The sequence below is a fragment of the Pan troglodytes genome, chromosome 9, assembly GCF_028858775.2.
Source record: "Pan troglodytes isolate AG18354 chromosome 9, NHGRI_mPanTro3-v2.0_pri, whole genome shotgun sequence".
Lineage (NCBI taxonomy): Eukaryota > Metazoa > Chordata > Mammalia > Primates > Hominidae > Pan > Pan troglodytes.
Genome location: NC_072407.2, coordinates 21,552,567 through 21,579,212, shown reverse-complemented (window position 1 = coordinate 21,579,212; position 26,646 = coordinate 21,552,567). Strand labels below are relative to the sequence as shown.

Here is a 26,646-nt window from a genome sequence, read left to right as displayed (position 1 = left end):
ACATTCAGTATCAGTTGAGGATGTGGCCAGAGCTAAGATCCCCATGAATGATCGCTGTTTTAGACAGACAGCTAATTTGCTCTTACGAGTGAAATAGGAGCTTCAGGAGAGAAATCGATTTTAATTGCTTCTCATGGAAGTAATCCTAGTCAATTTGGTACCTTCCAAGAAATTGGGCCTCAGCTTCACAGCAAACACACCCTCTCAGGAACAATAGAAAATAAAAACCCTTTCACTAGCTGGTTATTTATTTAGTGCTTTTTAACCAAATCAAGCTCCTTGAATAAAAAGACCAAGAATTTTGCATTTGCTCGAGGTAAATGTAATCTTAGGCAGCTCCACAAAGCACAGGATGGATGACCCCCGCCTGCCCGCTGAGCTGGGACAGCTGCTGCCTCTATCTGTCTCTGTATGCACCAGCAATTTAATTCTCATTTGGACCTAAGGCAGGAAATGCAGTGAGGTCCCTGAGCCAGCTCACCTCCTGCCTCACTCCCTGTTCCCGGGGGGCTAGCATGGTCTCAGCTGAGTTGGTCCAGCAGGCCTGGGCCCCAGCCAGCTCCTATCCAACCACCCTTCAACTCAGGGACCCAGTTTGCAATAGGTTATACCTGACTCAGGCTTCTATGCCTGCAAGGGGTGGGCCCTGCTTTTTTTTTTTTTCTTGAGACGGAGTTTCGCTCTTGTTGCCCAGGCTGGAGTGCCATGGCGTGATCTCAGCTCACCTCAGCCTCCGCCTCCTGGGTTCAAGCAATTCTCCTGCCTCAGCCTCCCGAGTAGCTGGGACTACAGGCATGCGCCACCAAGGCCAGCTAATTTTGTATTTTTAGTAGAGACAGGGTTTCACCATGTTGGTCAGGCAGGTCTTGAACTCCCAGCCTCAGGTGATCTGCCCTTCTCCACCTCCCAAAGTGCTGGGATCACAGGCATGAGCCACTGTGCCTGGCCCCGGGCCCTGCATTTTTTAAAATAAAAGAGCATGGGGCATCTCTTACCTAGAAAATGAAGTCACTCATCCTAATTATGTGCCTGGGACTGACTGCCCCCCAACCTGCCCCAGGGGGCCCTTAAAATTGCTCCTGCCCACCTACCCGTGGCTGATCCAGCAGACCCCCAACATTTTGCCAAGCCCTGAAGGCCAGGACACCACCACGGAGGCTCCTAACAGACCTTCCCTTAGCTTAGGCAATAGGTGGTTATGCAGGAGTTGCCAGGGGCAGCCTTGACTAAGGATCTGGTAGCTGAAGGATTCTTGAAAGATGGAGATGTTTAAATAGGAGATCTCCAACCTTCTCTCCCTATCCAAGGCCCCATCAACTATCTCCCCCACCTCCACCACAAGAGACCCCATGATTTGGAAGCTGAGGTTATTTTCCTACCGAACTATTAAATAATCATTTGTGTTCCATTGTTTTATTAAGTAGTCCTTGTTAGTAAGGGAGCATCAGGGTTCCACTGTTGGGTAAATGTAATTTGAGCCAAGAGCCAAAGAACTTAACAGCCTTTGCATAGGCCAATGGGCAAGTTCTGTTAAGCTTTTAAAATATTAAAAAGCAGCTCACAAGCAAACTGGTATACTACCTTCCAGAGTCCTAGGGAGGCCGGAGGCCAGAGTCCAAGCTGGAAACTCTGGAATGGAGGGTTTGCTCTTCTCTCCACATTATGTCAAAATTCAGGTCTTCCTAACTGCATGTACCCCTTTTACCTTTTGGGATGTCCCCACCTCCTCAGGACCTTCAGCCTCCATCTGCTGCCCACACTGTTCAGACATCCCCTAGGGTCCCAGAGCTCCAAGGCAAGGGTGATAAGCACAAGGCAGGAGGGTCTGTTCTCCCATTGCAGCCCCTTGCCCTCAAACGTGTGCGATTCTCAGATATTCCCATCCTCCTCACTGCACTTCCCAGCCTTCAGCCCAATACCCTACAAAATGGTTCTCATGCTACCCTCAGATCTGAGTTTCCTGTTGTTAGCCCTTTGTACAGACAGAAAAACTAAAGCTGCCAAGGTTGAAAGCACTGTATGCACCAGCTCAGAGCAAAAAACCTTTGCTCTGCTCTCCTGAACTCTGTCCCCTGCCCCTGACCTCACAGCTCCCATGGAGGAAGCTGATTACAGGTCCCCAAACTCCTGAGAAGGTTCTCCGGCCTCTTGGTCTCCCAAGTCCCTTTTGGTTCACCAGCTTCCTCCTCTTTTCCCCGGGTAGATGATCAGGGAGTGGAGCCTGAGCTCGAGCCCGCAGATGACCTGGATGGAGGCACGGAGGAGCAGGGAGAGCAGGTTCGCGTCCCCGCTTTGCTCCCTGGCCTGGCTGCTCTGCTTACCCTGCCCACCTCCTCCTGACCGCAGTGCAGACACCCAGCTTCAGGGGCCCGGCATGTGTGGGGGCCAATAGAGTCTGTAAAGCTCCTCCAAGCCCCGGCTTGGCCCAAGCACTGTACACAAAGCCTAGAGGACAGGACTCAATGCCCAGGCTGGTAGATCAGCTGTTGCACACCGGTACCACTGAACCGCTGGCTCGAATATTTAGATATTGCCAAATTCCCCCTCTGCTGCTCTGGCCCCTCCCCCAGGACCCCCTAGACCACTCTCAAATCCAGCAACTAAGGAGGTAGTGTCTGGTCCAGCAGGAGGCTTTCAGCATCCTGTTCCAGCACTCAGGCTGGTCCGGGGTGGGTAATTCAGCCATCGCTCTTGGCCCCAGGGAGCTTCAGATTGGGGGTATTACTCTGTGGAGCTGCGGCCTGGGGAAGGAAGGGGGCTGGTGCACTGGTTATCTGGCCTGGATGAGGATATGTTTTCTGGGGGCACATCTCCTGCCCGCTCCTGCTGGAGCTGTGCCCCCACTTCCAAGAGCTGTCCCAGCCACTGCCTTCTCTTTGAATGTTGAAAGCGGAGGACTTGACCTGCACTATGAGACAAGCCAGTTTTGTTCTGTCGAACAACAGTTCTAGGCAGACACCCAGGCTCCCTTTTGTCTCGAGCCATTTTTTGTATGGAGGGACCAGACATGGGTTAGAAAAGGCCTTGTTCTCTTTCAACAAGGCTTTGTATGTGAAGACTGTGATTTGGAAAAGCTCATCCTTCCACAAGGGGTTTTCTCTTTGATGTTCTGGCCCTGACTTCTGAAACCAGTGTTCTGGGGAGAGGCATTTGAGAGTGACCCAGGGCCTGGGAACCGGGGCTTTTCTCAGGTGGTCTTAGGCCTGTTCTGAAACCAAGGCGAGGCCAGGTAAGCCGAGTTGGACAGAGGGTGCAGTTTTGCTGTCGGATCTGCCAATGCTGTTTATCTCACAAAGTCATGCATTCCTTGGGAACCCAGCTCCCATCTGCTGCCCATGGATGCTCTGGCTGAGCTGAACTGTGTCTCATCATTTTGTTATCTGTGTCTTATAGCTTTTGGATGGTTTTATCGTTACGATGGCAAATTCCCAACCATCCGGAAGGTAGGACAGGGTTGGGTGCTGTGCTGGTGTGCTGCTTAGTTTGCTGTGGGTTTTGGCTTTTCCCAAACATTCCTTGTCCTATCAACACTAAATGGTGTGACTTGGCCTGTTCACTTGGAAGGCTAACTCCATCTGCATCTTTGGGTCAAGCTGACATCAAATGGCAGGGTGCCGTTGCAAAGGCAACATTGGGAGAGGGATCCATGGTGTGAGACCTATCCAAGTACCATCTGGCAGTGTGTGCATCAGCACTGGCCCTGATGGGAACAGGAAAGGGGCAGGAAGCTTCTCCTGTGTTTCTCTGTCAAGTAGAACTAGAGACCAAGGCCAGAAGCTTGGGGTCAGACAGAGCAAATTATCGGAGTGGGTGTACCTAGTGCATGTTATGAGACCAGCTGTGCCAGACGCAGCCTGGCTGACGAGGTGGGGATTTGCTGCCTCAGGTTGGGACAGAGACCCACTCCAAGCACAGCCCTCTCCTAGGAATATCTCTGCATGTGCCCAGGATAATGCATTTTTCCAATCTCTAGGACCTTTAATTTTCTCTCTAAATCTTATTACAATATCTCCAGGCCTTGTAAAACTCTCTTGTCCTTGTCTTTCTAAATCACATTGACATTTGATTGTGAAAACATTGCTGTTAATATCTATAATTGGACATTCGAGATGACTTGGTATTTGGAGGTCAGGCAGCAGCATAAATCTGGGTGAGCTAAATTGGATGTTATCACTTGACCAGCGCTTTCTGGCAAGATGTCAGTCCCCCAGAAACCAGAGCACTGGCAGCTGAGTGACCTTGATGATATATAATTCTCCCTGCCTGTAAAATGGGAATATTAACTGTGCCAGGAAAATCTACCCCCTTCCTCCAGCACATTGCTATTAAAATAACAAACAGTAATATTTTTCCTGACAGAGGTTAATGCCTTTATCTAGGAACATAGATCAAGATTTGGATAGCATTGAATAAACTTGGAACAGAGTTCCTCTGGGAATTCCTTCACACATTGTCCTGGTCTCAGAAAGGCCTTGGTCTCATAAGACTATCTGTTTCCCTTGACAGGCTGACTTTGGTGGCTTAGGATGCCTCATTGGGTTAGATTTCTAATTCTTCTCTATATTCTGCCTCTACTAGAACTCAGCTAGAGAGGACAAAACACACAAGCACACACACACATGCACACATAGGATTTTACTTGAAAAAAATAATAAAGGAGACAGATATGTCAAATCTTTTTCATGCACTAATAACATGTAAATGTAAAAGAACTAGAATCTTCTCCACATACCACCTCCCATCAGAAATCATGTCCTTGAAAGTGCTGTTGATAAAGAAATAGGGTTGCCTTTCCCCTATTCCTTAATCTAATTATTCCAGAAACAGCTGGCATTTTGGTTTTCATTTTCACTTCAAAAAAAAAAAAGAAGAATTGCTTCTGAGTAGAATCAATAGCACAATCGCCCCATCTGCCTCACCTCTCAGTCTAGACCAAAAGGAATATTGTAACTGACAGGCCATGGATGTAACTGACAGCTGAAAGGACAACAGAACCATGCCCCTCATACTGGCTCTGAAAACCCGTCATCATTTTTTCTAGAGCCGTGAGAGACTCTTTGTCTCCCAGCAGCTGGAACGCCAAGTCTCCAGGAAATGCAAGTGGGTATCCATGGCCATGATATCTGTGCATAAATTCCCCTTATTTAAAAATATAAAGATTCAGCTCATGTCTATAATGCCAGCACTGTGGGAGGCCAAGACAGGCGAATCACGTGAGGCTGGGAGTTCAAGACCAGCCTGGCCAACAGGGTGAAACCCTGTCTCTATTAAAAATTCAAAAATTAGCTGGGTGTGGTGGCGCATGCCTGTAATCCCAGCTACTTGGGAGGCTGAGGCAGGAGAATCACTTGAACCCTAGAGGCAGAGGCTGCAGTGAGCCGAGATTGCACCACTGCACTCCAGCCTGGGTGACAGAGCAGGACTCTGTCTCAAGAAAATAATAATAATAATATAAAGATTCAGTGTCTTCTATTTCCACCTTGGCAGTAAATCCCTCTGGGGCTCAAGGTTCCCAGGCCTTTGGCCCCGCAGAATTTGTGCCAGGGCATGAAGGATTCATGATTCTGACTAAGCCCTTTCATCAGAATTGCTTGAGTCACTCACACAGACCAGCCCTACTTGCAGGAGCCCACCGTCTGGCAGGGAAGGCAGATTCACACACAGCTAAGTAACCTGTGTGGGGCCAGTCTGAGATCAGTGGGAAATGCCATGGGGCAACTTGCCCTCTGCATCTGTACAGATATGACTTTCTTGGGCATGAGACAGAAACTGTCTACTACCCCACCCAGAAGCCCTGACTCTATAATCTTAGCACTGGTAGTTTTTTTTTCTTTCTTTCTTTCTTTCTTTCTTTTTTTAAGCAACAGAATGGCCATTATTCTTGTGGTGGTCCTGGAGGAGGCCAGGCTCTTACTCTAGCAAGCTACCATTAGGCAGTGTTTCTGGCTCCTCTTGGGAAATTGCTGTCTGAATCTCTACTACGATGGCAGGGATTCATCTATCAACTGAGTCTAGTGAACAAGGTAGGCGAGGAACCAAGCAGGACTCTGAAGCAGTGAGAACCATTTTCTCGAGAGGCTCATACACTGCTCTGGAGGTGGGTCCCAGAGGTGACCATTTCCAGAGCACATTAGCAGTACACAGAGGTGTGTGTCTTTAGGAGAGGAGCTAGGAAGAGTCCCTCAGAGGTCCATAATCGCCCACCAAGTCCCTCCAGCTGTGGATGAATGTTGTGTGTCCATTGCTAGGGAGCTCAATTCCTCATTCCTGGCCTTGGATACTAAGATGATTCAGGAAATTCAAGAGCAGATCCCCAGAAGGCTTGTTGGGGGTGGGGGTGAGCTCAGTGAACAGGGGGTTTCCTCCTTGCCCCAGAAATTGCCCAGGGTGTGGGCTGTCTCTGCTGCCCCTCTCCTGAATGCTCGCTCTGTCCTCCACGCTGTGTGTGATAGGGGCTGACCCTCCCTCCTGCCGTGTTTCCCTTGCCCCCAGCTCATCAGGGCACCATAGAAAAACTAGGACCTCGAAGACTCAGGTCCAAATCCTGGTACTATCACTTACAAGATGTCTGACATTGAACAAGGGACTTTACCTCTCTGAGCCTCAGCTCCTTCATCAAAGAATGAGGATAAACCTACATAGGAGATCATTGGTATAAATCCCTTGGCACATAGGCTGTTCATAAATGATCATTCTCTTCCTGCCTTAGCCCCTGGCTTCCCTGCAACCCCATGAGAGAAGCAGCCAGGAATGCAGGCTCGGTGGGTCTATTTCCTCCAGGAAAAATAAGGAGTCTATTTGCCTTTCATGTCCCTCCCCAAATCCTCTAGAAAGAACCCTGATGGTGAGTGTAAAGCAGTTAAGCCATTCTCTCCATGCCCTGCCTCCCAGTCCTGCAGTTTCCAGCTAGCCCTCAGTAGAGGGGCCCAGTTCAGAGGAAACTGTGGGTCTAGACTCTCCAGGGTGAAATGGTCCAGAGCTTAAGCATGCGAGTAAAATCTGATGTCCCTGGCTCTGAGCCCCCAGGTCTGAGTGTGACTCCTATCACTTCTAGCTTAGGACGGGACCTCTACAGATGAGGCTTGCCAGCCCTCCCAGATTTTCTCTGGAATCTCCCAGGATGCATCTCTGAATCTGAACATGAGATGATGCAGAAGGCATGCGCCAGATACTGGAAAATCAACACAATGCCCTTTATTTATATAGCACTTATTTATTTTTTTATTTTATTTTTTATTTATACAGAACTTTTACAAAGTTCTTTCATGGATGTTATTTCATTGGCACTGGGTGGCAAGCCTGTGGGGGAGGTATTTTTACCATTTTGGAGATGAGGCAAATCAGGCCCAGAGAGGTTAAGGAACTTAGCCAAGGCCACACAGCTAGTTAGTGAACTAATAAGCCAGTCTTTCTGGCTGGTAAAGAGAATGTGTCTCCCACTCTGCAGTAGGTAGCAGTGGCCTTCCTGTCCTAAACCTGAGGTCTGATGTCCAGAGTGGTGAGAGAGCTGGGGGAGGGGCTCACCATGGGATGGTTGTGTTATGTGAGGACTGGATGCCCCATGTGCTGTGCTGTCGACACTATTTGTAATCTTAGTCATATAAACAATGCCACATCTACTCAGAAAGGAAAAGATAAGAAGAAAGCCAAGTATGACAGCCTGCAGGACTTGAGAAAGAATAAGAAAGAACTGGAGTTTGAACAAAAGCTTTACAAAGAGAAAGAGGAAATGCTGGAGAAGGAAAAGCAGCTAAAGATCAACCGGCTGGCCCAGGAGGTATGTGTCCTGCCTGCAGGCCAGGCAAGCATCCCTGGGACACAATGTGGTCGTTCTTCTTGTGCTCCCAGAGGACCAGCTGGAGTTGTTCTCCTCAAATGGCATACAAGGGTGGAGTGAGCCCTTTCCTGCTCCCCAGCCTGGAGAGAGAGATCATGCCACCTGCCCAGGGCCATCTGAGGTTAGCTCCTGGCTTAGGAATTGAAACTAATCTCTTGCTTGGGGGTGTGAGTCTTGCTCCTGGCTTTGGAATTGAAACTAGCCTCCTTGGTCGGGGGGTGTGAGTCTGAGGTTAGCCTTTCTGACCAGATGGTAGGTCTCAGGTTAGCCTTTGATACACCTGGCTTAGAGATTTGAGTCTGTCCTCTTCACTCTACCCCACCAGAGTCTAAGGCTGGGCCTCTCCATCTCAGGTGTGGCTCTGAGGCTACTTAGAGTATGGTCTGAGGCTAACCCTTCTGCCTTGCTTGTAGCTTTGAAGTTAGGCTTCCACTGACCTGTCTACAAGTCTGAATCACTCTGGCCTCCCTTCCCAGGTTATTGTAAGACCAGACCCCCCCCCACCCAACTTAGCTTGGCTCTGAGAATATGGGTCTGAGGCTAACCCCCTTATGCAGGTGGTAGGTGCGAGGTTATCTCCCAATTAATCAGGCTATCAGTCTAAGGCTGCTCCCCTCAACATAGGGTGTGTCTAAGGCTAGACCTCATCAACCTGGGAATATATCTGAGGCTGTCCCCATGAAGACATGTCCAAAGCAACCTTACACCATGAATAATTCCTATGCTAGGTGAGATGGGTAACCTTAACTCCCCAGCTGTAGGAGGTATCATTGTTTCTGCTTCTCTTTAACGCATCCATGAATCAGAATGCCAATTTGATTAGATTGTAAAACCAGAGAAGTCCTGGAAAATGTGAAATGCATTAGGTCTGACATTATGAACAAATTAGCCACAAAATTAAAAATAAGATTGAACTTATGCTTCTGAGGGCAAGGCAGAATGGAGCAGGAAAAAAAAGAATCAAGTTAAACTCTTGGAATGTGCTGGGGGAGGCTACAAAAACTCTATTCTTGGAAAATCATAAGAGCTTCAGGGTTCATGGGGATCTGGGATCCAGCTAATCCCTCACAATACATAAGCCCCTTTTCTGATTTTGCCTACAAGTTCTGCTTAGTGAACTTGACACCCCGCCACTCTCTTCTCCCTTGCTGCCGCCTCCTTGAGGGCCAGTTGGAACAAGCCCAGGTCTCTTTCTAGATAGCTGATGCACCTCACAGTACTCTGGAGTTTCTAAAGGAGTGCTTTCATGCTATTTCTATCCACATGTTATTCAAATGTGCCCTTTGTCCTCTCCTTTCTGCGCCGATCCTGGGTCCCAGGTGTCTGAGACAGAGCGGGAAGACCTTGAAGAATCGGAAAAGATTCAATATTGGGTGGAGAGGCTCTGTCAAACGCGCCTCGAGCAGATTTCCTCTGCTGATAACGAGATTTCAGAGGTAACAGAGCCCTTCTTTCCACATAGACCCTCCTGCTGTCTTCAGAATGACCCACTGTGGGGACAGTGGGAGGTGAGATGACAACTAGCAAATGTCACTAGCCTCACAGTGCCCATCCACTGTCCAGGCCCACCCCTACCACCCCACTCCCCTCTTGAGGAGGAGGGATATGTCTGTATTTCTGGGTATACTCCCAGAGTGATCTCTAAGTCCCAGCTCATCTGCGATAGTCTCAGTTAGGCCTGTTGTCCTGGCATCATGACTAAGAGTCCCCCTTACACTCTCAAGGGCATTCCAGTTTAGACAATGAACTCTGTGAACACCTTACCACCCACAGATGGCATAACTTGGGCCTCTTCTGCATTTGGGCACTCCCTAACAGCAGCCTAGTATGGCCTCAGCTGGGCATCCAGGTGGCAGAGGAATGGCGCCCCATGGTTCTGATGTAAGGGTGGTGGGTCTCCAGTAGCAAGAGAAACAGATTAGAAGAGCATAGTGCTCAATGTATTGTGAAGTGGAGCGCTAAGCAGAGTGACAATTACAGAACTTCCTTGCAACACCCCAGATGACCACAGGGCCCCCGCCTCCCCCGCCTTCTGTGTCTCCCCTGGCCCCACCCTTGAGACGCTTCGCAGGCGGACTGCACCTGCACACCACTGACCTGGACGACATCCCTTTGGACATGTTCTACTATCCCCCCAAGACTCCCTCTGCCTTGCCTGTGATGCCCCACCCTCCACCCTCCAACCCACCCCACAAGGTCCCGGCGCCCCCTGTCCTTCCCTTATCTGGCCATGTGAGCGCCTCGTCCTCCCCATGGGTGCAGCGCACTCCACCCCCCATTCCCATCCCTCCCCCGCCATCCGTTCCCACCCAAGACCTCACTCCCACCCGCCCACTGCCCTCGGCGCTGGAAGAAGCACTGGGCAACCATCCCTTCCGCACTGGGGACACAGGCAATCCAGTGGAGGACTGGGAGGCAAAGAACCACAGTGGGAAGCCCACTAACTCCCCTGTCCCTGAACGGAGCTTCCCACCCACTCCAAAGGTGATGTCCCTGTTCTGCATGCTATGTTTGGAAGTAGGAAGAGTGGGGAGAACTGCTGTTTCCCATGTCCTCCACTGCTCCTGAGAGTGGAGACAGAAAGAAACATCATCTCACCCCATTTTCCAGGAATGCCCCCTCCGTGTGCATGTGTGGACATCCTGCATGTATATGGTGGTTCTCACTGATTTTGAAGTGCTGTATTGTATGGTAAATGGCCTGGGACCTTTGGGGTAAGCAACGGTGTGTCCATTTGATATTCATTGCTCTCTCTTAGCTCTTCTTTGCTAGTGTAGGCTGGTAACTTTCAATGTAGGACTTGGAAGTCTATGTTAATGAATAGCCAGCACTCTGTCACATCCAGTCACTTCCTGATATTATCCCAGAAAGCCTTGAATATGGGAAATGACTCCTGATTTAACGGGAAAAAAAGGGAGGGGAGGAGGAAGCAGGGGCGTATTTGGCTCTGTAAATGAAGTGATAACACTGTACCATCAAATGCAGTATTAGGACATTCCAGTGCCATTTTCTACAGTACTGGCCAACTGCACTGGCTTGAAGTGTAATACCCAGAAATTTCTGGCCAATTTCCAGCTATAGAAAAAATAAAGATGAGAGAGTTCCTAGAAATAATTTACTATTAAAAGAATAGGAATGTTTTTCTTGGATGTTAGGAAGATGAACAGTGTCTTTCTGAAAAAGACATATTTCTTATTAATTATTCATAATCCAAAGACTATTTTGAAACATGCAATCTCTGAGGAAGACAGGGAGCTTGGATCCCATGAAGGGAAAAACAAAATATTATTCCACTCCCGTAGCCATGAGGCCAGGCTTGAGTCAGTGCAAAGGCATCTCATGTCAGCTGAGGGTAGCAGGGGTTGCTGAGGGAGGGCACAGTCAATAGCACCTGACCAGTGGTTTTTATTAACCTTCCCTGCATGGATTTGAGTTCCTGCATGGAGAGCAGGACAAGCATCTCAGAGCACTCAGGAGAGCTTACAAGGAAGGTGGGAGTGAAGAAAGTGCCAGATGCCAGCAAGGCTGCAGCTTCCAGCGAGAGACTCTCAGAGGGACCCTTTCTGGACCTCTGGTTGGGGTCGTGAGCCCTGCAGCTTCAACAGGAAGAAATCTGCCTGTTCTGGGGACATCTTCCCCCAGAGCCCAGCCAGGAGCTGGTTTCTAGAGCTGAGTTAGCCTTGCACAACATTTTTCTCTGTAAGTGGCCTCCATCAAGATGAGCAGTAGCTTTTCCTCAACAAATTTGATTCCACTTTGATTGAGTACCTGCCTGGGGCCTCTCTCTGTGAAGGGGAGAGGGGATCAGTGCTGAAGAGGATGCAGAGGAGATTGACATGCCTGTGCTTTCCAGGACTTTGCCATCTGAAGGATGAGCTGCTGCCCAGGCAGGCTTCTGCTATAAAATATGCATAAGCCATGTGCTATGGGAGGGATTCATTCTAACTGAAGACTGAAGACACCTCTGTAGAGTAGAGGGCTTACGAGCTGAGCCTTGAGGGATGGCAACACATGGAGGATGGGAGCAAGGGCATTGCAAGTGCAGGGAACATAAAGATGACAAGTTGGAGTAGCAGGGAGTTGGACTGCCTGGGTTTGAATCCTGGCTGTGCCACTTACTAGCTAGGTAACTGAACACATGCTACTTCATCTATCTGAGCCTGGGCATCCCTGTCCAAAAATAGGAATGCTAATGGCAGCTACCTATTCGAATCAAATAAGTTAATACATGGACACATTCTAAGTTAAGAATGGCAAGAGTGGCAGGCACATCGTGGATGTTCAGTAGACATTAACTATGGTTATTGATAGTCCAGAGTAAAAGAAAATTTGGGTGAAGCTGCAAACCTGGGATCTTAGCAATCTCAGTGTCAGCAAAACTTTGAGTCAGGATCAAGATTCAAGACAGAGTCCAGACTTCTCAGATTCTTCAAGGCATCACCAAGTTCCCACTGTTAGTTCCTGATCAGAGCCCAGGGAAGGTTAAAAGCCCCCCAACACAAGGAGCCTCTGAAGAACTGGACTATAAATGTCACAAGCGACATCAAAGCCAGGGTTGTCCCAGCCTCGAAAGCTGGGGGCTGTTGTTTGGTTGGCTTCATTTGGCCCACCTCTCACCCTTGTACCACCCACCCTCCTCCTCCCTGCATGCCCCTGGCAAGCTGTCATCAGTGCTGCAGCAGGAAGTGTGAGTGACCACACGCCCACACAGTCAGCCCAGCCACCAGCAGGCCCCAAGTCATGGAAACAAACACCTGTGTTGGCTTGACACTTGTGCCTGCCACACCAGCACCGGCCATAGGGGGGTTTTCAGGGCCAGATCTATCCACAGGCACTGTCCCATGTTCTCACCATACTATTTAGTCATTCATTTGTTCATTCAACACATGCTTATTGAGCACCTACTATATGCCAAGGCACTATGCAGGGCACTGGGAATCCCTGCTGGATAGACAGCTGCAGTCTCCCTTCTCAAGACAGTCTGGTGGGGAACAAAGAAAAGTAGGCACCTGCCACACCATCAGGGTGGAGACGGAGGAAGCACAGGTGCTATAATAAGGAAGAGGGCTGGAGTAGAGGAAAAGCTCAAGGGAGGCTTCCAAAGGCAGTGATGCCCAACTTAAGACCTGGGAGGCAAAGCGGAAGAAGGAAGAGCACGTGCAAAGGCCTCAAGGCAAGAAAGCCTGGCATTTTTTGAGGCTAAAGCTAGGCAGTGTGAGGAGCGTGGCGAGGAGTGAGAGATAAGGCTGAAAAGGAAGCTAGAGAAGCTCATGAAAGGCCTTGGGAGTCAAGCCAATGAGCTCAGTAGTCAATGGGGACACTGGGGAGGGTTTGGGGGAAGGGTTGTGAACTGATTTGATACATCTTGCCCAAAAAGATCAAGTGGGTTAGAGCCAAGCAGATAGGTTGCGTCAGCTCCCCTGGATGCCTCTCTTACTGGTCTTCACCCCATGGCCTCTAGAGACTATGTGCCTACCAACTAGGAACAGCAGATGCTTCACACTGTGGTCCAGGGACTGGAACTGTGGCCAAAGAGACAGCCCTTAAAGACAAGGGACACTGGATAGCACCCATGGCCACTGAGAGAGGGGTCTGAAAGTGTGTCTCCTGGGTGACACTGGCTGCTGGCACCCCCAAGCCAGGCTCTAGCTCAAGCGTCCAATTTCTTAGAGCCGCTCAGTAGTTTCTGTGATCTCAGCCCACACTGTGGCCAATGGGCTTCTCATCTCTCTGCTGAAGATCACAACCCCAGGACCTCCAGCAGTTGAATGACCAGGCTGGCTTCACATGTGCATGGGTGTAGATTTGCATGTGTGTAGAAGTAGCATGGCTGGCCTTGGCCACCCCACCATGACCTCACCTGGGTCCCTGTTAAACTAACTCCTTAGACATTTTGCCCAAGCCCACAGCCTCCACGAGGCCCTGGCGTGTCCACCATCTCCAAACCTGTCATGGTCCACCAGGAGCCCAATTTCATCTACAGGCCAGCTGTGAAATCTGAAGTTCTGGTAAGCCCCTTGGGTCCTCTCCAGGTTGTCTCTAGAGGAGCAGACCAGGGCTACCTCCCCTGGGCTCTGCTGTCTCTGGAGGGCAAGTGAGGTGGGACAAAAATGCAGATCACAGATGCCATCTCTTAACCTTCTTATTGGCCAAGAGATGAGGCCACATGGGTGTAAGTGGATGTTGACATGACCAGTGGAATTTCTGTTCCCCACTTGACTGAACAGCCTGGAGCTCTGTCTAAAAGTAATAATAACCGCTACGACCTGTGAAGAGCCTACTATATACCAGGCTGTGCATGGCCTCAATTAATCCTCACAGCAGGACTGTGAGATGGTTCCTGTGGTCATCCTGTTTAACACTCGAGGAAAGGGAGGTTCAGAGAGGTTACCAGAGGGGCACCAGGTGCCCCAGGCAGAGCCTGGACTTAATACTTACCCTCATGCCTTTCATACTCCAAAGCCCATGCTGTTACCCTCGCTGCCATCTTGCCAAAACCTACAGAGATTCCAGGTGCCCTGGCCCCTGCCCTAAGGCCTGTTGTGGCCTGGCATGAAACACCCTCAGATGGGAAACTGGCCAGAGCAGGTTCACTCCCTTTCTCCAACTTACTTCTCACCTCTCACTGGGACTGGAAGTCTGAGGTGTGGTCCTGGGGAAGTGGGAAATGTCCGCCAGTCTCAGTTACTGACGGCTAAGGGAGCTGGGATTCGTGTGCACCTCCCAGAGGTGCCGACCACTGGCTGGCCTCCCATGCACAGTGAGAAGACAGTCATGTCAGAATTTTAACTTCCCTTTCAAGGAAACTCTATCCAAATGTCAGGGCAGTACAGCTGAGATATTTATTTTGGGCCTTAGCTGTCCCGTCAGCTCCCCAGAGAGCAAAGTTCTTGCTCCTGGGACAGCCTGCGGATGCATCCATGTCATGTTCTCTGGCTAATATCAAGGGGTGGCGTATGCTTGACAACAACTGGGTAGCATCTTTGGGCATTGAGCAGGCCTTTAACATAAGCCAGACTGTCTGCTCGGGGAGGGACATTGGCACGGCAGCCCCAGACTGGCAGGCCCGAGGCCTGGCACCAGGGGGCAGCCAAGACCTATTGGTACTATCCAATGTGGAACTTTTTTTTTTTTCCTCTGGCAGCCACAGGAGATGTTGAAGAGGATGGTGGTTTATCAGACAGCATTCAGACAAGTAAACTGATACCCATTGTGTGTCTGGAGGTCTCCCCACCACCCCCGTCCCTCCCACTCTGTGCCACTTCTTTCTCTCTGGGAGTACCTGGTCAGGTCCATGGTGGCCCCATCTGCCACCAAGCCTCAGGCCAGAGCTGTGTCCTCCATTGCCTGCGCAGGGGTTGGGGAGGATTTCATATCAGATGGGGACCCAGGGCTTATTAGACCCCATGCATGAGCTGAGAAACAGCAGGATCCCCGGGAACTCACCTCTTCTGCTGCTGTTTGTCCAGAGAGGAGCAGGGCAGAAGGAACCCTCAGAGGCCCACAGAGGCCAAGATGGGCCCTCGCTCCAGCCCTAGGAGAGAGGGAAGGGGCTGCTTAGGTGTCTCCCTGTACCTTCCCCTCTTCTTCTCCGGGCAGATCACAGCTTCACCAACCCTGCCTGACACTGAACCAGCGTCAGGGAGGAGGTGGTGGCTGAGGTCCTCCCTGTGCCTAGGGCACTCCTGTGCACAGGGACGTGGAAGTCCTTGCTGGTCCTCTGAGTGGCATCAGGCAGGCAGCCACCTACCTCCCTGCCTCCTGGGGTACCTCCATGGAGCCAACCATTGGATTGGCTGTTTCATCACCAATGAAAGAAACCCCAGGACAGAGAGAGATCTTGCAGCCAGCCCAGGCTTCTCCAGCCTCCTCACTGGTAACCCACCAACAGACCACAAGCTGATTTGACTACAGGCAGGGAGCAGAGGGGCAGTATCAACTGTGCAGTGAGACGTAGGTGTTGGCAAAAGAGGCTGCTCCCAGCCCAAGGATTTGTCAATTTAATCTTTCCAGCAACCCTGGGTGGTAAGTGCTATTATCATACCCATTTTATCTATGAGAAACTGAAGCAGAGAGATTTGAAAATGTGCCCACGATGGCACAGCTAATGTCAATCCCTGGATTTGAATCCAGGAGGTCGGTCTCTGCAGCCTGTGCTCTTAAACACTGCACCATCCTGCCTTAAAGCACTGTCATCACAAAAGAGGCCTTCCAGGACCTGGCGGTTTAGGGCACAAACAGCCCTCACAGGGAGAGAAGCAGGGAAGTGCAGAGTCTAGGCTCCAGAGTTGGAGTCAAACCCTTGCTCCCCTGCCCACTGACTGGGTGACCTTGGGCGTGAATATCACCTCTCTGGGCCTCAGTTTCTTCCTCTGTTGAATGAGGGGTTGAGCTGCCTCTTTAAGGGCCAACCAGCTGCAGTGGCTTATGAGTCTCTGATCTAAATTCACACAAAACACAAGTACCTGCCATCTGGCCCATCCCTGAGAGCTGGTTCTCAGGATCATGGAGCAAGGAGGCCAGAGCCAGCACTGCCCAGCCTTCCAGGAGAAACAGCCGGAGTAGGCAGGGCCCTCAAAGTCAAAGAGCATCGACTCCACATCCTGCCCAATGATCCTTCTTGCCTGTGCATTCACTGCACCCCCTCCTCTGTCTGCTGCCCACACACTGACCTGGATGTAGCTTCCAAGCTGAGCCGAGCTCATGGCCTCTTGGGGTTGAGCCTGGGTGATTGAGGCAAGTGAGGAGGGATGCCAGGCAGATGCTTGGGGATCTGTCTGCTGATATTTGGTGCTCATCTTGTGCCTGGAACCTAGTTGGTGCATTCTGAGGATAGGGGAGTCTGTGGCCTCCCCACCACACAGACCATGGGCCCCATGGGTCACTTGGTGTGGTCTAGGGACCTGCATGCTGTGGGTGGCTCCACTCAGTCTGGCGAGGCCTGCCACGGGGCTCTCCTCTGCTCCCACCTTCCATGGGGTCCAGCCATGGCTCTGCTGCCCTTGTGCTTAGCATCCTGGCCCCTCAGCCTGGGGATGCCCCTGGCTCCCACTCACTGTGTGTGACTCCCGAGGAAGGCCACGTAGTTCAGGCACTACCTCACTGTGTGTTCAGGTGCCACCCACTGTCTTGTTTCTACACCCTGGAGCCATTGTCCCCACAGCATCCCCCATCAAGCCAGGTCCCCTGAGCTGTGTGTCCTCCCTTCTCCCCCAGCTAAAGGGCCAACCTGCGCTCCGCAGAATCTGGGGAGGCCTCTTACCTTCTAGGTAAGCATTACATGAGGACACTGCCAGGCTCCAGGCCAACACTGCTTCTCAACACCACCTGCTTTCCTCTAGGTGTCCGTGGGCTCCCTCTACCATCTTGTGGCTGATTTCCAGGAACAGCCTTCTCTTGAGCTGGATGGGCCCCTCCTGTGGGGTCAGAGCACTGGGTGGAGACACCTTGGGCTTCATCCCCCAGGGCCTGGGCCTGCTCCAGTGGAGACTTGGAAGAGATGAGGTGGGGCCTAAAGGACTTGAGGCTGGGGCTGAGACTTTCAGCAAGGCAGATGCTGCCTCTCCAGACCATCTAGACGTCACTGGTGCCCCTGCAGCCCCTGACGCTTGTGCCGCTGAAGCAGGGCAGGGTCGAGATCCTCTAAAGTCTTCCTCAGCCTCCTGCTTGTCCCTGAACAGGGGTGCCCTGGCTGCTGGGGCTGCCGGCCTCCTGTCTGCATCCTGTACCCTGGCCATGCCTTCCCCCGCCCTACCCCTCACTTCTGACCCTTGGATTCCAACCATTCACCCCCCTACTCCTCAGCCCTGACCCTCAAGGCCCTCTGCTGTGTTGCCCTAAAGCCCTCCCTTTGCTTCCAGGATTTCCGGAAATATGAGGAAGGCTTTGACCCCTACTCCATGGTAAGAGATGACGCTTCTCTTCTGGGCGAGTAACCCCGGGAACAGGGCAGTGTGGGGGTTAGAGTGTTTGATAGTGGTGCATTCTGGGCCTTGGGGTGGGGCACAGAGGAGCCCCAGTGATGCCCCAGCTGCTCTTCCCACGAAGGTTCCTTCCAAAGGGCACTCCAGTGTGAACTGTATGGTACACATGCACGTGTGTGTGTCCACAGTCCCCATGGGGCCTGGGACCCCCAGTTGAAGACCAGTAGGGGTGGGGCTGGGCACAGTCCCCTTGCCCATGTGCTCTGTGGGGCCCAGTGTCCCATAGGTGCCTGGATTCCCATTCCAGCCCTACCCCAAGCGCCATCCTTCAGGCCAGCTCAAAGCTTCCCACTGTCTTTTTCTCTCTAGTTCACCCCAGAGCAGATCATGGGGAAGGATGTCCGGCTCCTACGCATTAAGAAGGTACCTGGGCATGTGGAGGCCGGTGGGCCGCCATCCCTCTCAGTGCCTGCCCCTCCTCCCTTGGTCTCCTGCTTCTACTCTCAAGGTCACTCCTGGGTGGTCTCTCAGGTCCCCACTGTCCTCCCCTCTCCCACGGAGACGCCCCTCTGTTGTAGGGCCACATACCCAGGCCCCACTTGGCACCGAGGCTGCGTTTTCTCCAGATGGCACTGCCGGTGGCCCCATGGCTTCTTCCACTCTTACTGTGGCTCTGTCAAGAGACTCCTTGGTGCCCAGGTGTCCACAGGCTGCTGTCTGCTTGGCTCCCTAAGGCGTGTTTTCCTCTAACCAGGAGGGATCCTTAGACCTGGCCCTGGAAGGCGGTGTGGACTCCCCCATTGGGAAGGTGGTCGTTTCTGCTGTGTATGAGGGGGGAGCTGCTGAGCGGCATGGTGAGTGGAGACCAGCCACACCCAGGTTTGGGGATGATACAGTGGTTAGACGGGGCCCTCCAGGAAAGCAAACAGGTGACCACTTGGAGTGGGCTGACGGTTGCTGGAGAATGCCCTCCCACTCGGGTCCATCCATCCGACTGCCTGTCCAATCCCTGGGGGCATGGGATGGTGCCGGGACCTGTGAGTACACAGCCAAGCCAGATGCCACCGTGCCCTCAGGGGGTCCCCAGCCAGGGTGGGAGACGGACTCAGAATTGCCAGATACTGAAATTCACAGCATGGTCTGCTAAGGGCTGACGGGGAACTCAGAGTGGAGGGAAGCTGTGGGAACCCTGAGGGGCCTCTAACCCACCAAGAGGAAGTGGGAGGCCAGGAGCGCTCCTCAGAGGGGCGAACCCTGAGCTGAGCATTAGTCAATGTCAGCCTCGCGAAGGGGAGAAAGAGCTTTCGAGGAAGAGGAGCAGCACGTGGAAACCCCCGAAACCTTGCCTGTCCTTTCAGTGATGATAAGAGCCGAACGTTTGGCCAGAACTAGCCATGTGCCAGAAGCTATTCATCTGGTTTGCAGCCCTGTGTCTGAGCGTTTCACGGATATTAACTCACTTAATCCTCACAACAACCCTGAAAGCAGGTTCTGTTATTATTCTTATTTTACAGCTGAGGAAACTGAGGCTCAGAGAGGTTAAAGTATTTGTTCAAGGACACACAGCCAGGAGAAGGTGGAGGCAGGACTTGAATCCAGGCAGTTTGGTCATTTTGCTTTACTGTCCAGCACAAGTGCCACCTCTGTCTGAGGTCTTCTGCAGCCTTGTCCCCTCCCAGAGGGCCAGAGGTCCCCATACCCTGTGTCTCTCTTCTCATTTTGCTTTGTTCTTTATCCCCTTATCTACAAAAACACCCTCTGCTGATGAATGAAATCTTTGCAGACCCCAGGCACAGTCTCTTGCTTCAAACCATCACCCCCTTCACCTGTCGGACAGTGTCTGAAACCCCACCATTGGTGATTTCTTCTTCCATCTCAAGGAAGCTCCTGAGTCCTTTGTGGCCCTTTGTGGAGATGTAGGTGCCCTTGGAGGAGGAGCCCCAGGCCTCTTACCTTCCCAGGCCAGAGTGGGGGACCCTATGAGCAGATCCCTTCCAGGCAGTCCTAGGCTGGAGCCAGGCTGTACCATAAGCTGGAGGTGGTAGAATGGAGGTGGTAAGAGGTAAGGGGCAGGAAACAGGGACGGGAAAGGCCCTTGGGGGCTGGCAACCAGGCCTCTGTGGGTTACTAAGGTGAGGTATGGGCATTGGGAGCCCTGGATACAAGTCCAGCTCTGCACCCATGACCTTGGTGACTTCACACTCTAAGCTTTCATTTCAGCCATAGAAGGGGGACTGCCCAGCTGGGCAGCTGCCCCAGCCCATCAGTGCCCACCCAGGCCCCACCTTCTTCTTCTGTCTTCATTTCTCTGTCACCTGGTGACATTTCTGTGATACCTGCCTGCTGTGTCTAGCAGAGAGAGGGGACCAGGATGGATGGGTGACTCTCCTGGGTCCTTACCACTTACAAAGCCCCAACCCAACCACTGCCTTATTGCCCCTGAGACTCTGTCATGGATTTGTACAAAATGAAAATGTGAAAGTCACCCATCCCCAGTTGCACTGCACAGAGGCAACTGCTTTCTATGGTTTGGTCCTACACTGCTTTGAACATAACCAGTCACTGATGAAGCTTCCCTAGGAGCACGTGTGTTTTAAGCCGCCATGGCCACCATTGTCAGTATCATACATCACATTCCTATGGGCCTTCATGCCACAAGGCTCCTGGGTGATCTATTTCAATGTAACCTGGAGAGTGTTGTGTGGACATCAGGACTGGGAGAAATTCCTCCAAAAAGGGCTCTGATGTCGAAGAGGTGTGGAAAACCACGCGCAATCTGTCTACCTCTTGGAAAGCTGCAGTGCATGTTAGCACATTCAAGACTGACAAATCCTGTAGTGAGTAGCTCTGTTCAGCTTATAACTCAGCTTTCCCCAAAATTATTAGATCCCAGGCAACTCTTTCAGGAGCACCTTATTACAGCTTCATTTATTCAACAAATATCTACTGAGGTCCTATTTTGTGTCAGGCATTATGTTAAGTGCTGGGGATATTATGGTGAACCAAAAAGACAATCCCTGCCCATGTGGAGCTGACAGTGTGGTGGGAGAGACCACCAGTAAACAAACAGATTAATGATTACGAATTGTGGAAAATGCCAAATAAGAAAAGATTGGGATGCTGTGAGAGAATAGGCAAGATCTACATTCGACTGAGCGGGGGTCAGAGAAGCCCCCTCTGACATTTCCTCTCAGACCTAGAAGAAGAGAAAGCAAGGTAGGGAACAGCGACATGAAGCCTCTGAGGCAGGAGAGAGCATGGCAGCTCAGGGACCTGAACAGACCAGCATGACTGGCAACAGGGAGGGCTGGCTGGCAGAATTGACTCAGGCCTCATACTGTGCTGGAAATGCAGGTCTGTGTCCCTCTGTAATAACAGAGGCTCATCATCAATGATATCCAGGTTCTCCTGAGCTGGGGTGAGGGGGTGTGGAAGGGACAGGGACGAAATGCCCTTTGACTAGCCACTAACCAGGTGGCTAGTTTCCCCTCATGCTTTCTGAGTCCACATGAGCTTTCAGAACCCAGGCTCCGGTCTCTTCTGCTGTCTGGCAATGACCCCCCTTTGCCAAGCCCTGGGCCAGGCACATGTCACATACAGCCCAGTTGGCCAATCAGCCTCATCTGCCTGCAGGTGGCATTGTGAAAGGGGACGAGATCATGGCAATCAACGGCAAGACTGTGACAGACTACACCCTGGCTGAGGCTGAGGCTGCCCTGCAGAAGGCCTGGAATCAGGGCGGGGTAAGAATAAGGCCCCTCCCTCCTTTCCTCCCTCACCTGCCTGCCTCCAACCCTGGCCTCTGCAGCCAGGCCTCGCAATAGGATGCCTCATTCCAGGGTGGGCATCTGGAGTCCAGGCAACACTTTGGTGACACCATACCCCATCCAGCCTGTGGTTTAAATCTGACAAGATGGGATTCAGAAAAATAAATGTCTATTCCTGACCTTGGATCCAAAAAGCCAGTGGCTTAAACAGACTCCTGAAGCCAGGGCATGGCAGGTCACCCAAGAAAAAGACTTAAGGTCTTTTCTAAGTGCACACTGAACAAGAATCAAGAGAATTCCGGGGGCTACCAGAAAGCATTAACAAAAGCAGAGAACCCAGGATGAAGGAGGGGCTGGTGGGAATCTGCTCTGCACTCATTAGACACCCACCTGGATCAGGGTCACTGCATAAGGTTGCCCAGGCTGTGCACTACATAATCTGAGGGGGTGCCCTTTTACAGACTGTAGTGTGAATGGTGCCTGCTCATGTTGTGCAATGCACAACCTGTGCAACTGTATGCAGGCAGCGGAGCCTGAGGTATTAAGTTCAGTGCCGAGGAAGCTGACCAGATGGGCCTGGGACCCACATGAAGGGATGTGGAGAAGAGGAGACTCACGGGTAACATGATGACTATCTTTGATTATCTGAAGGTCTGCATTAGGGCAGGGGGAGCAGAAGTGTTCTCTCTGATTCTTGAGGGAAGACCTGGATTGGATGGAGGGAAGTCCTGGGGAAAGAGAGAGAGATTTCAGCTCAATATTAGGAACCAGCTCATGGTAGAGGGGCCCAGTGATATTTCCAATACTTTTCAGGGGATACACCCAAGCCAAGGAGGGAGAATGAGGGGCAAGTCAAGGATGGCAGTAAAAGGGATTCAGGTGTTAGGATCAAAAAGCTGGGCCAGAAGTCCCCCACTTGATTGTGCATCAGAAAGTGCGTCGGAATTACCCAGAGAGGTTGTTAAAAGTACTATTTCCCAGGACTCACCCTTGACTTCTGGGGGCCAAGTCTACGAGCCTACACTTTTAAGAAGTTCCCCCAAGTTATTCTGAGGTTGCTGCCTGTCCCCGGTCCATAGATCGACATTTGGGAGCTGAGTGTCATTCAAGGGCCTTGCAGCCCTGTCCTCCATGGTCCCGAAGCCTCAGAGACTAGAAACGTCCTCAGACCATGGAAGTCACAGTGGGGCCCAGGTGGGCCCGTGGGAAGAAGGTGCAGCCTGGCTGATCCTGGGCCGTGGGGCCCAGAAATGGGGATGGAGTGCCGGGGCAGATGCACCATCCAACTGAGTGTGCCCCAGAGTCACACGGCTTCTCCCCACAGGACTGGATCGACCTTGTGGTTGCCGTCTGCCCCCCAAAGGAGTATGACGATGAGCTGTAAGTGTGTGCAAGCACCTAGCCTGAGACCTCTTCTTCCTTCTCCAGAATCTCAGCCACCTTTCTCCAGCCCACCCCCAGCCTTCTCCCAGCCTGAAGGAATGGCCCAAGCACGCAGCTTCTCATAGCCAGAGCTCCTAGAAAACTCTTGGACTAGAGCCCAGTCATTGTCCTTAAGCAGTGTCTGAGCTGCCTCCCGGGCAGTCTTGTCCAAATTCTTCTCTACTATGGGGAATTGAGGCATGAGGTCTTAGACCGGGTAAGCAGAGACGTTGGGAAAAAGACTCAGGATTGTGAATTCCCCACTCAGAACTTTATCCCCTGCCCCATTATTAGATGGTTAGAAGGTGTCTGTGTCCATCCTTCACTCTCTGGAAGGTCTTCCTGATGTCTAACTGCATTCACTCATACTGTGCCTCTAGGCACAGGCTTTTGTCCCCACCCTGTGGGATCTCCAGGGAGCTTTGGCCTAGTCTGTCTCTCTCTGTGATTCCCTGTGTGTCTGTCTCTGTGTCCTGTGGGTCTCTCTGCTTCTCTCCTCCTCCCTCTCTGTCTTTCTTTCACCCTTTGCTTCCTCCCTGTCAACCTCTTATCTGCCCCCCTCTTTCCCCTTCATCCCGGTCCCCTTTCTCTCTTACTGTCTCCTATTCTTTCTTACTGTTTCTCTCCATCCCTGTATCTGAGTCCCTGTTCCTCTGTCCTTGTCATTCTGCATCCATTCTTACCTCTTTGTCTGCCTTTCTCTGTTTCTCTGCCTCTGTGTGGTGTCTCACCTCCATCCTCACCTCATCCCATCACCTCCCCAGCCCTCACCCACCCACCACTCACCCACTCACTGACCATGCCCTGCCTCCCTGTCATGGCTGGGCCTGCTTGCTCCCCGTGGCCAGCAGAATCTGAGCTCTACACATGTCTTGGAGAAACCAGGGTCTCGCAGCTCCTAATTCTGGAACCCAGGGGCTAGGCAGAACCCGAGGCAGGAGCCCAGTGAAAGGAGAGGCCCCATGGAGCTCTGCCTGGGAGTAACCAAGCCTGTTTTGTGTTTCTTGCTCTGCTCTGTGTATATAGAGCTTCTCTTCCCTCCTCCGTAGCTGAAAGCCCCCAGCCGGTCCGAAAGCTCCTTGAAGACCGTGCTGCCGTGCACAGACACGGGTTCCTCCTGCAGCTGGAGCCCACGGTGAATAGGCAGGCGGGCCACAGGGCCCTGTGTGTCCCTGCTGCTTGCAGTGGCCATCTGCTGCCCACGCTCTCAGGAGGTTCTTTGGACTGGCGTCTGGAGGGTACACAAGGCGCCATCCCCGAAGTGCTGCCTGGGGCCTGCTGTTGGCCACAGTGGAATTCCTCAGACTCAAAGCCCTCCCCTCAGGGAAGTGGTGCAAAGCCCAGTCTGTAGTACTTGCTTGGGACCCAGGTGTCCTGACTCATCACGGCCCTGGGACCTGCTTTGGGTCCCAAGCAGCACCCAAATGAGCAGGATGAAGCCCTGGGCACCGTTCTCTGAGGGACACAGACAATGCCTCGAACCAGGCATGTGGGGCTGAAGGAGCCCACAGGAAGCCTGGCTGGAATTGCCCACAAGAGATGTCCTCAACAGAATGTGAAAATTCCCCTTCCTGTGAATGCCAACGTCCTGGGAGCTCTTGCTCCACCATGGCCCCCACACTTGGCCAGAACCAGGGCTATTAAGAGGTTTTGAAGGCTGGTCCAAAGAACCAGGGTTGGTGGATTAGAGTTGCTCGTGTCCTGTTGTGCCCTGTCATGGCCTGAGCCGTGCTTAGACCAAACGGTCTTCTCTGCCTTCTCCCTTCCTTGGCTCTGGGCTCTATCTGTGGGATATACCGTGGAACCCAGCTGTAGGATGTGTTTCTCACCCTGTGATAGGGATGTGCCCGTGGACAGAGCTGGCAGGTGGCTGTGAAACTGGTGTTTGGTGTGGCCTGAAGCCACAGATGGCAGCATCTGGGGCAGACCCAAGCCTGGACTTGACTTTTCTGTTACAACTTTCCCAAAACATTAGGGCCTCATGCTCCCAAGACACTTGGCCGGGTAGACCATGGCTTCTGGGGTGGCCTGCATGGCCCTATGTTTTCTGTTACTTGCCTTTTGCAAGGGACTCTTGCCCCTGTTCCTCCCAGTCTCCTCCTTCCCCCATCCCAGGTGTCCCTCCCGCTTTCTCCCTGGCCTCCTGTGTGCTGTGGCTGTGGCTGCTGTGTAGCCACTTGGGGCCTGCACCCAGAGGGGTCTCCAAAGGGTGGCAGGGCCTTGTGCTGCCAGAGTGGGTACTCCCCGTTGTGGGGCCTTGCTCTGGCTGGGCTGAGTGTGCATCCACAAAGCCTGTATCCACCTGGGCTGTTTCCACTTCCCTGCAGGACCTTCTTCTGAAGTCCAAAAGGGGAAACCAAATTCACCGTTAGGAAACAGTGAGCTCCAGCCCCACCTCGTGAACACAAAGCCTCGGACCAGCCTTGAGAGAGGCCACACTACACACACCACATGGCATCCTTGGGACCTGAATCTATCACCCAGGAATCTCAAACTCCCTTTGGCCCTGAACCAGGGCCAGATAAGGAACAGCTCGGGCCACTCTTCTGAAGGCCAACGTGGAGGAAAGGGAGCAGCCAGCCGTTTGGGAGAAGATCTCAAGGATCCAGACTCTCATTCCTTTCCTCTGGCCCAGTGAATTTGGTCTCTCCCAGCTCTGGGGGACTCCTTCCTTGAACCCTAATAAGACCCCACTGGAGTCTCTCTCTCTCCATCCCTCTCCTCTGCCCTCTGCTCTAATTGCTGCCAGGATTGTCACTCCAAACCTTACTCTGAGCTCATTAATAAAATAAACAGATTTATTTTCCAGCTTATAGGAGTGAGTGTGGATTTGGGCAGCAGATTCAAGGCTGCAAATCAAAAAACCATAAGGTTTGTGGCCCCTATTCAAGGGTGATAGACAGATCCCAGTGCTGTGATCTGGGTCTGACATGAAGGGTGTGATCAAATGGCCAGGGCTGGCTTGGAGCAGAGGTTGAGAAAGCAGGAGATGGGCTGGGCTGGGCTTCAGTGTCTTCTCAGCAGAGATGGTAGGAGATGAAGTCTGTGTGGCAGGGATTTTGCTCAATTCCAGAAAGCAGAGCTGAAGGCAGGAGCCCCGAAGGGTCACCTCATGATATGGGGTGCCCCAGCTTCTTTCAAGAATGTCACGGCCACCAATGCTTCTCCTGAGGTCACCACGACAGCATGTGAGGGAGGAAGATGGCAGGGTCCACTCCCTCCGTGGAAGCACATCCCACAGAAGCTCATGGGAAATGCAAGGGCTTGAGGCAGGAAGGCATAACCCCGGGGGCCCAGCAGGGGGAATGTCAAAGTTCTTCTGGTGACAGGGACCAGGGCTGCTAGCTCTGAGGAAGAGGGTGGGGCTGTATCAGCATGACTCGCCTGACCCCGTCTCTGTTTCCCCATTCCAAATTCCTGTGGTACAATCTGATCAGGCCAAATCACCTGAGCGGGCAACCCTTGGGTTAGGGACCAGTCACAGGTCCAATCAGCTGTGGCCGGGGGTGGGGTCACATCCCACCCAACATGGCTGCTGAGGCAGCAAGGACCGTGGGCAACAAGTCATGATCACCACACCTACCAGAGGATGACTATGACATCCCTCCTCCCCCACCAAACCCTGGGTATGGAAAGGAAGTGGACTCGGGTCCCAAGGGAAGGCAGTCTTAGGGAGAGTGCCTCTGTGTGAGGGGAC

General features: G+C 52.1%; 1 protein-coding gene across 2 annotated transcripts in view; it reads left to right on the top strand.

Annotated features, from left to right (window-relative positions):
* The window catches only part of USH1C (USH1 protein network component harmonin), a 50,493-nt gene extending 24,731 nt beyond the window's left edge, over positions 1-25,762 (top strand). The window contains exons 15-26 of one of the 2 annotated variants that reach the window (XM_016920521.4): positions 2,204-2,277; positions 7,625-7,777; positions 9,157-9,273; positions 9,839-10,321; positions 13,726-13,845; positions 14,982-15,032; positions 17,698-17,739; positions 18,130-18,183; positions 18,515-18,614; positions 21,394-21,503; positions 22,852-22,907; positions 25,277-25,762. In XM_016920521.4, the coding sequence (XP_016776010.4) occupies positions 2,204-2,277; positions 7,625-7,777; positions 9,157-9,273; positions 9,839-10,321; positions 13,726-13,845; positions 14,982-15,032; positions 17,698-17,739; positions 18,130-18,183; positions 18,515-18,614; positions 21,394-21,503; positions 22,852-22,907; positions 25,277-25,289 (1,373 nt within the window). In that variant the 3' untranslated portion in view covers positions 25,290-25,762. The remainder of the gene's footprint in view (positions 1-2,203; positions 2,278-7,624; positions 7,778-9,156; positions 9,274-9,838; positions 10,322-13,725; positions 13,846-14,981; positions 15,033-17,697; positions 17,740-18,129; positions 18,184-18,514; positions 18,615-21,393; positions 21,504-22,851; positions 22,908-25,276) is intronic. The other variant, XM_016920522.4, reaches the window with a different exon arrangement.
* The last annotated feature ends 884 nt before the right edge of the window (positions 25,763-26,646 follow it).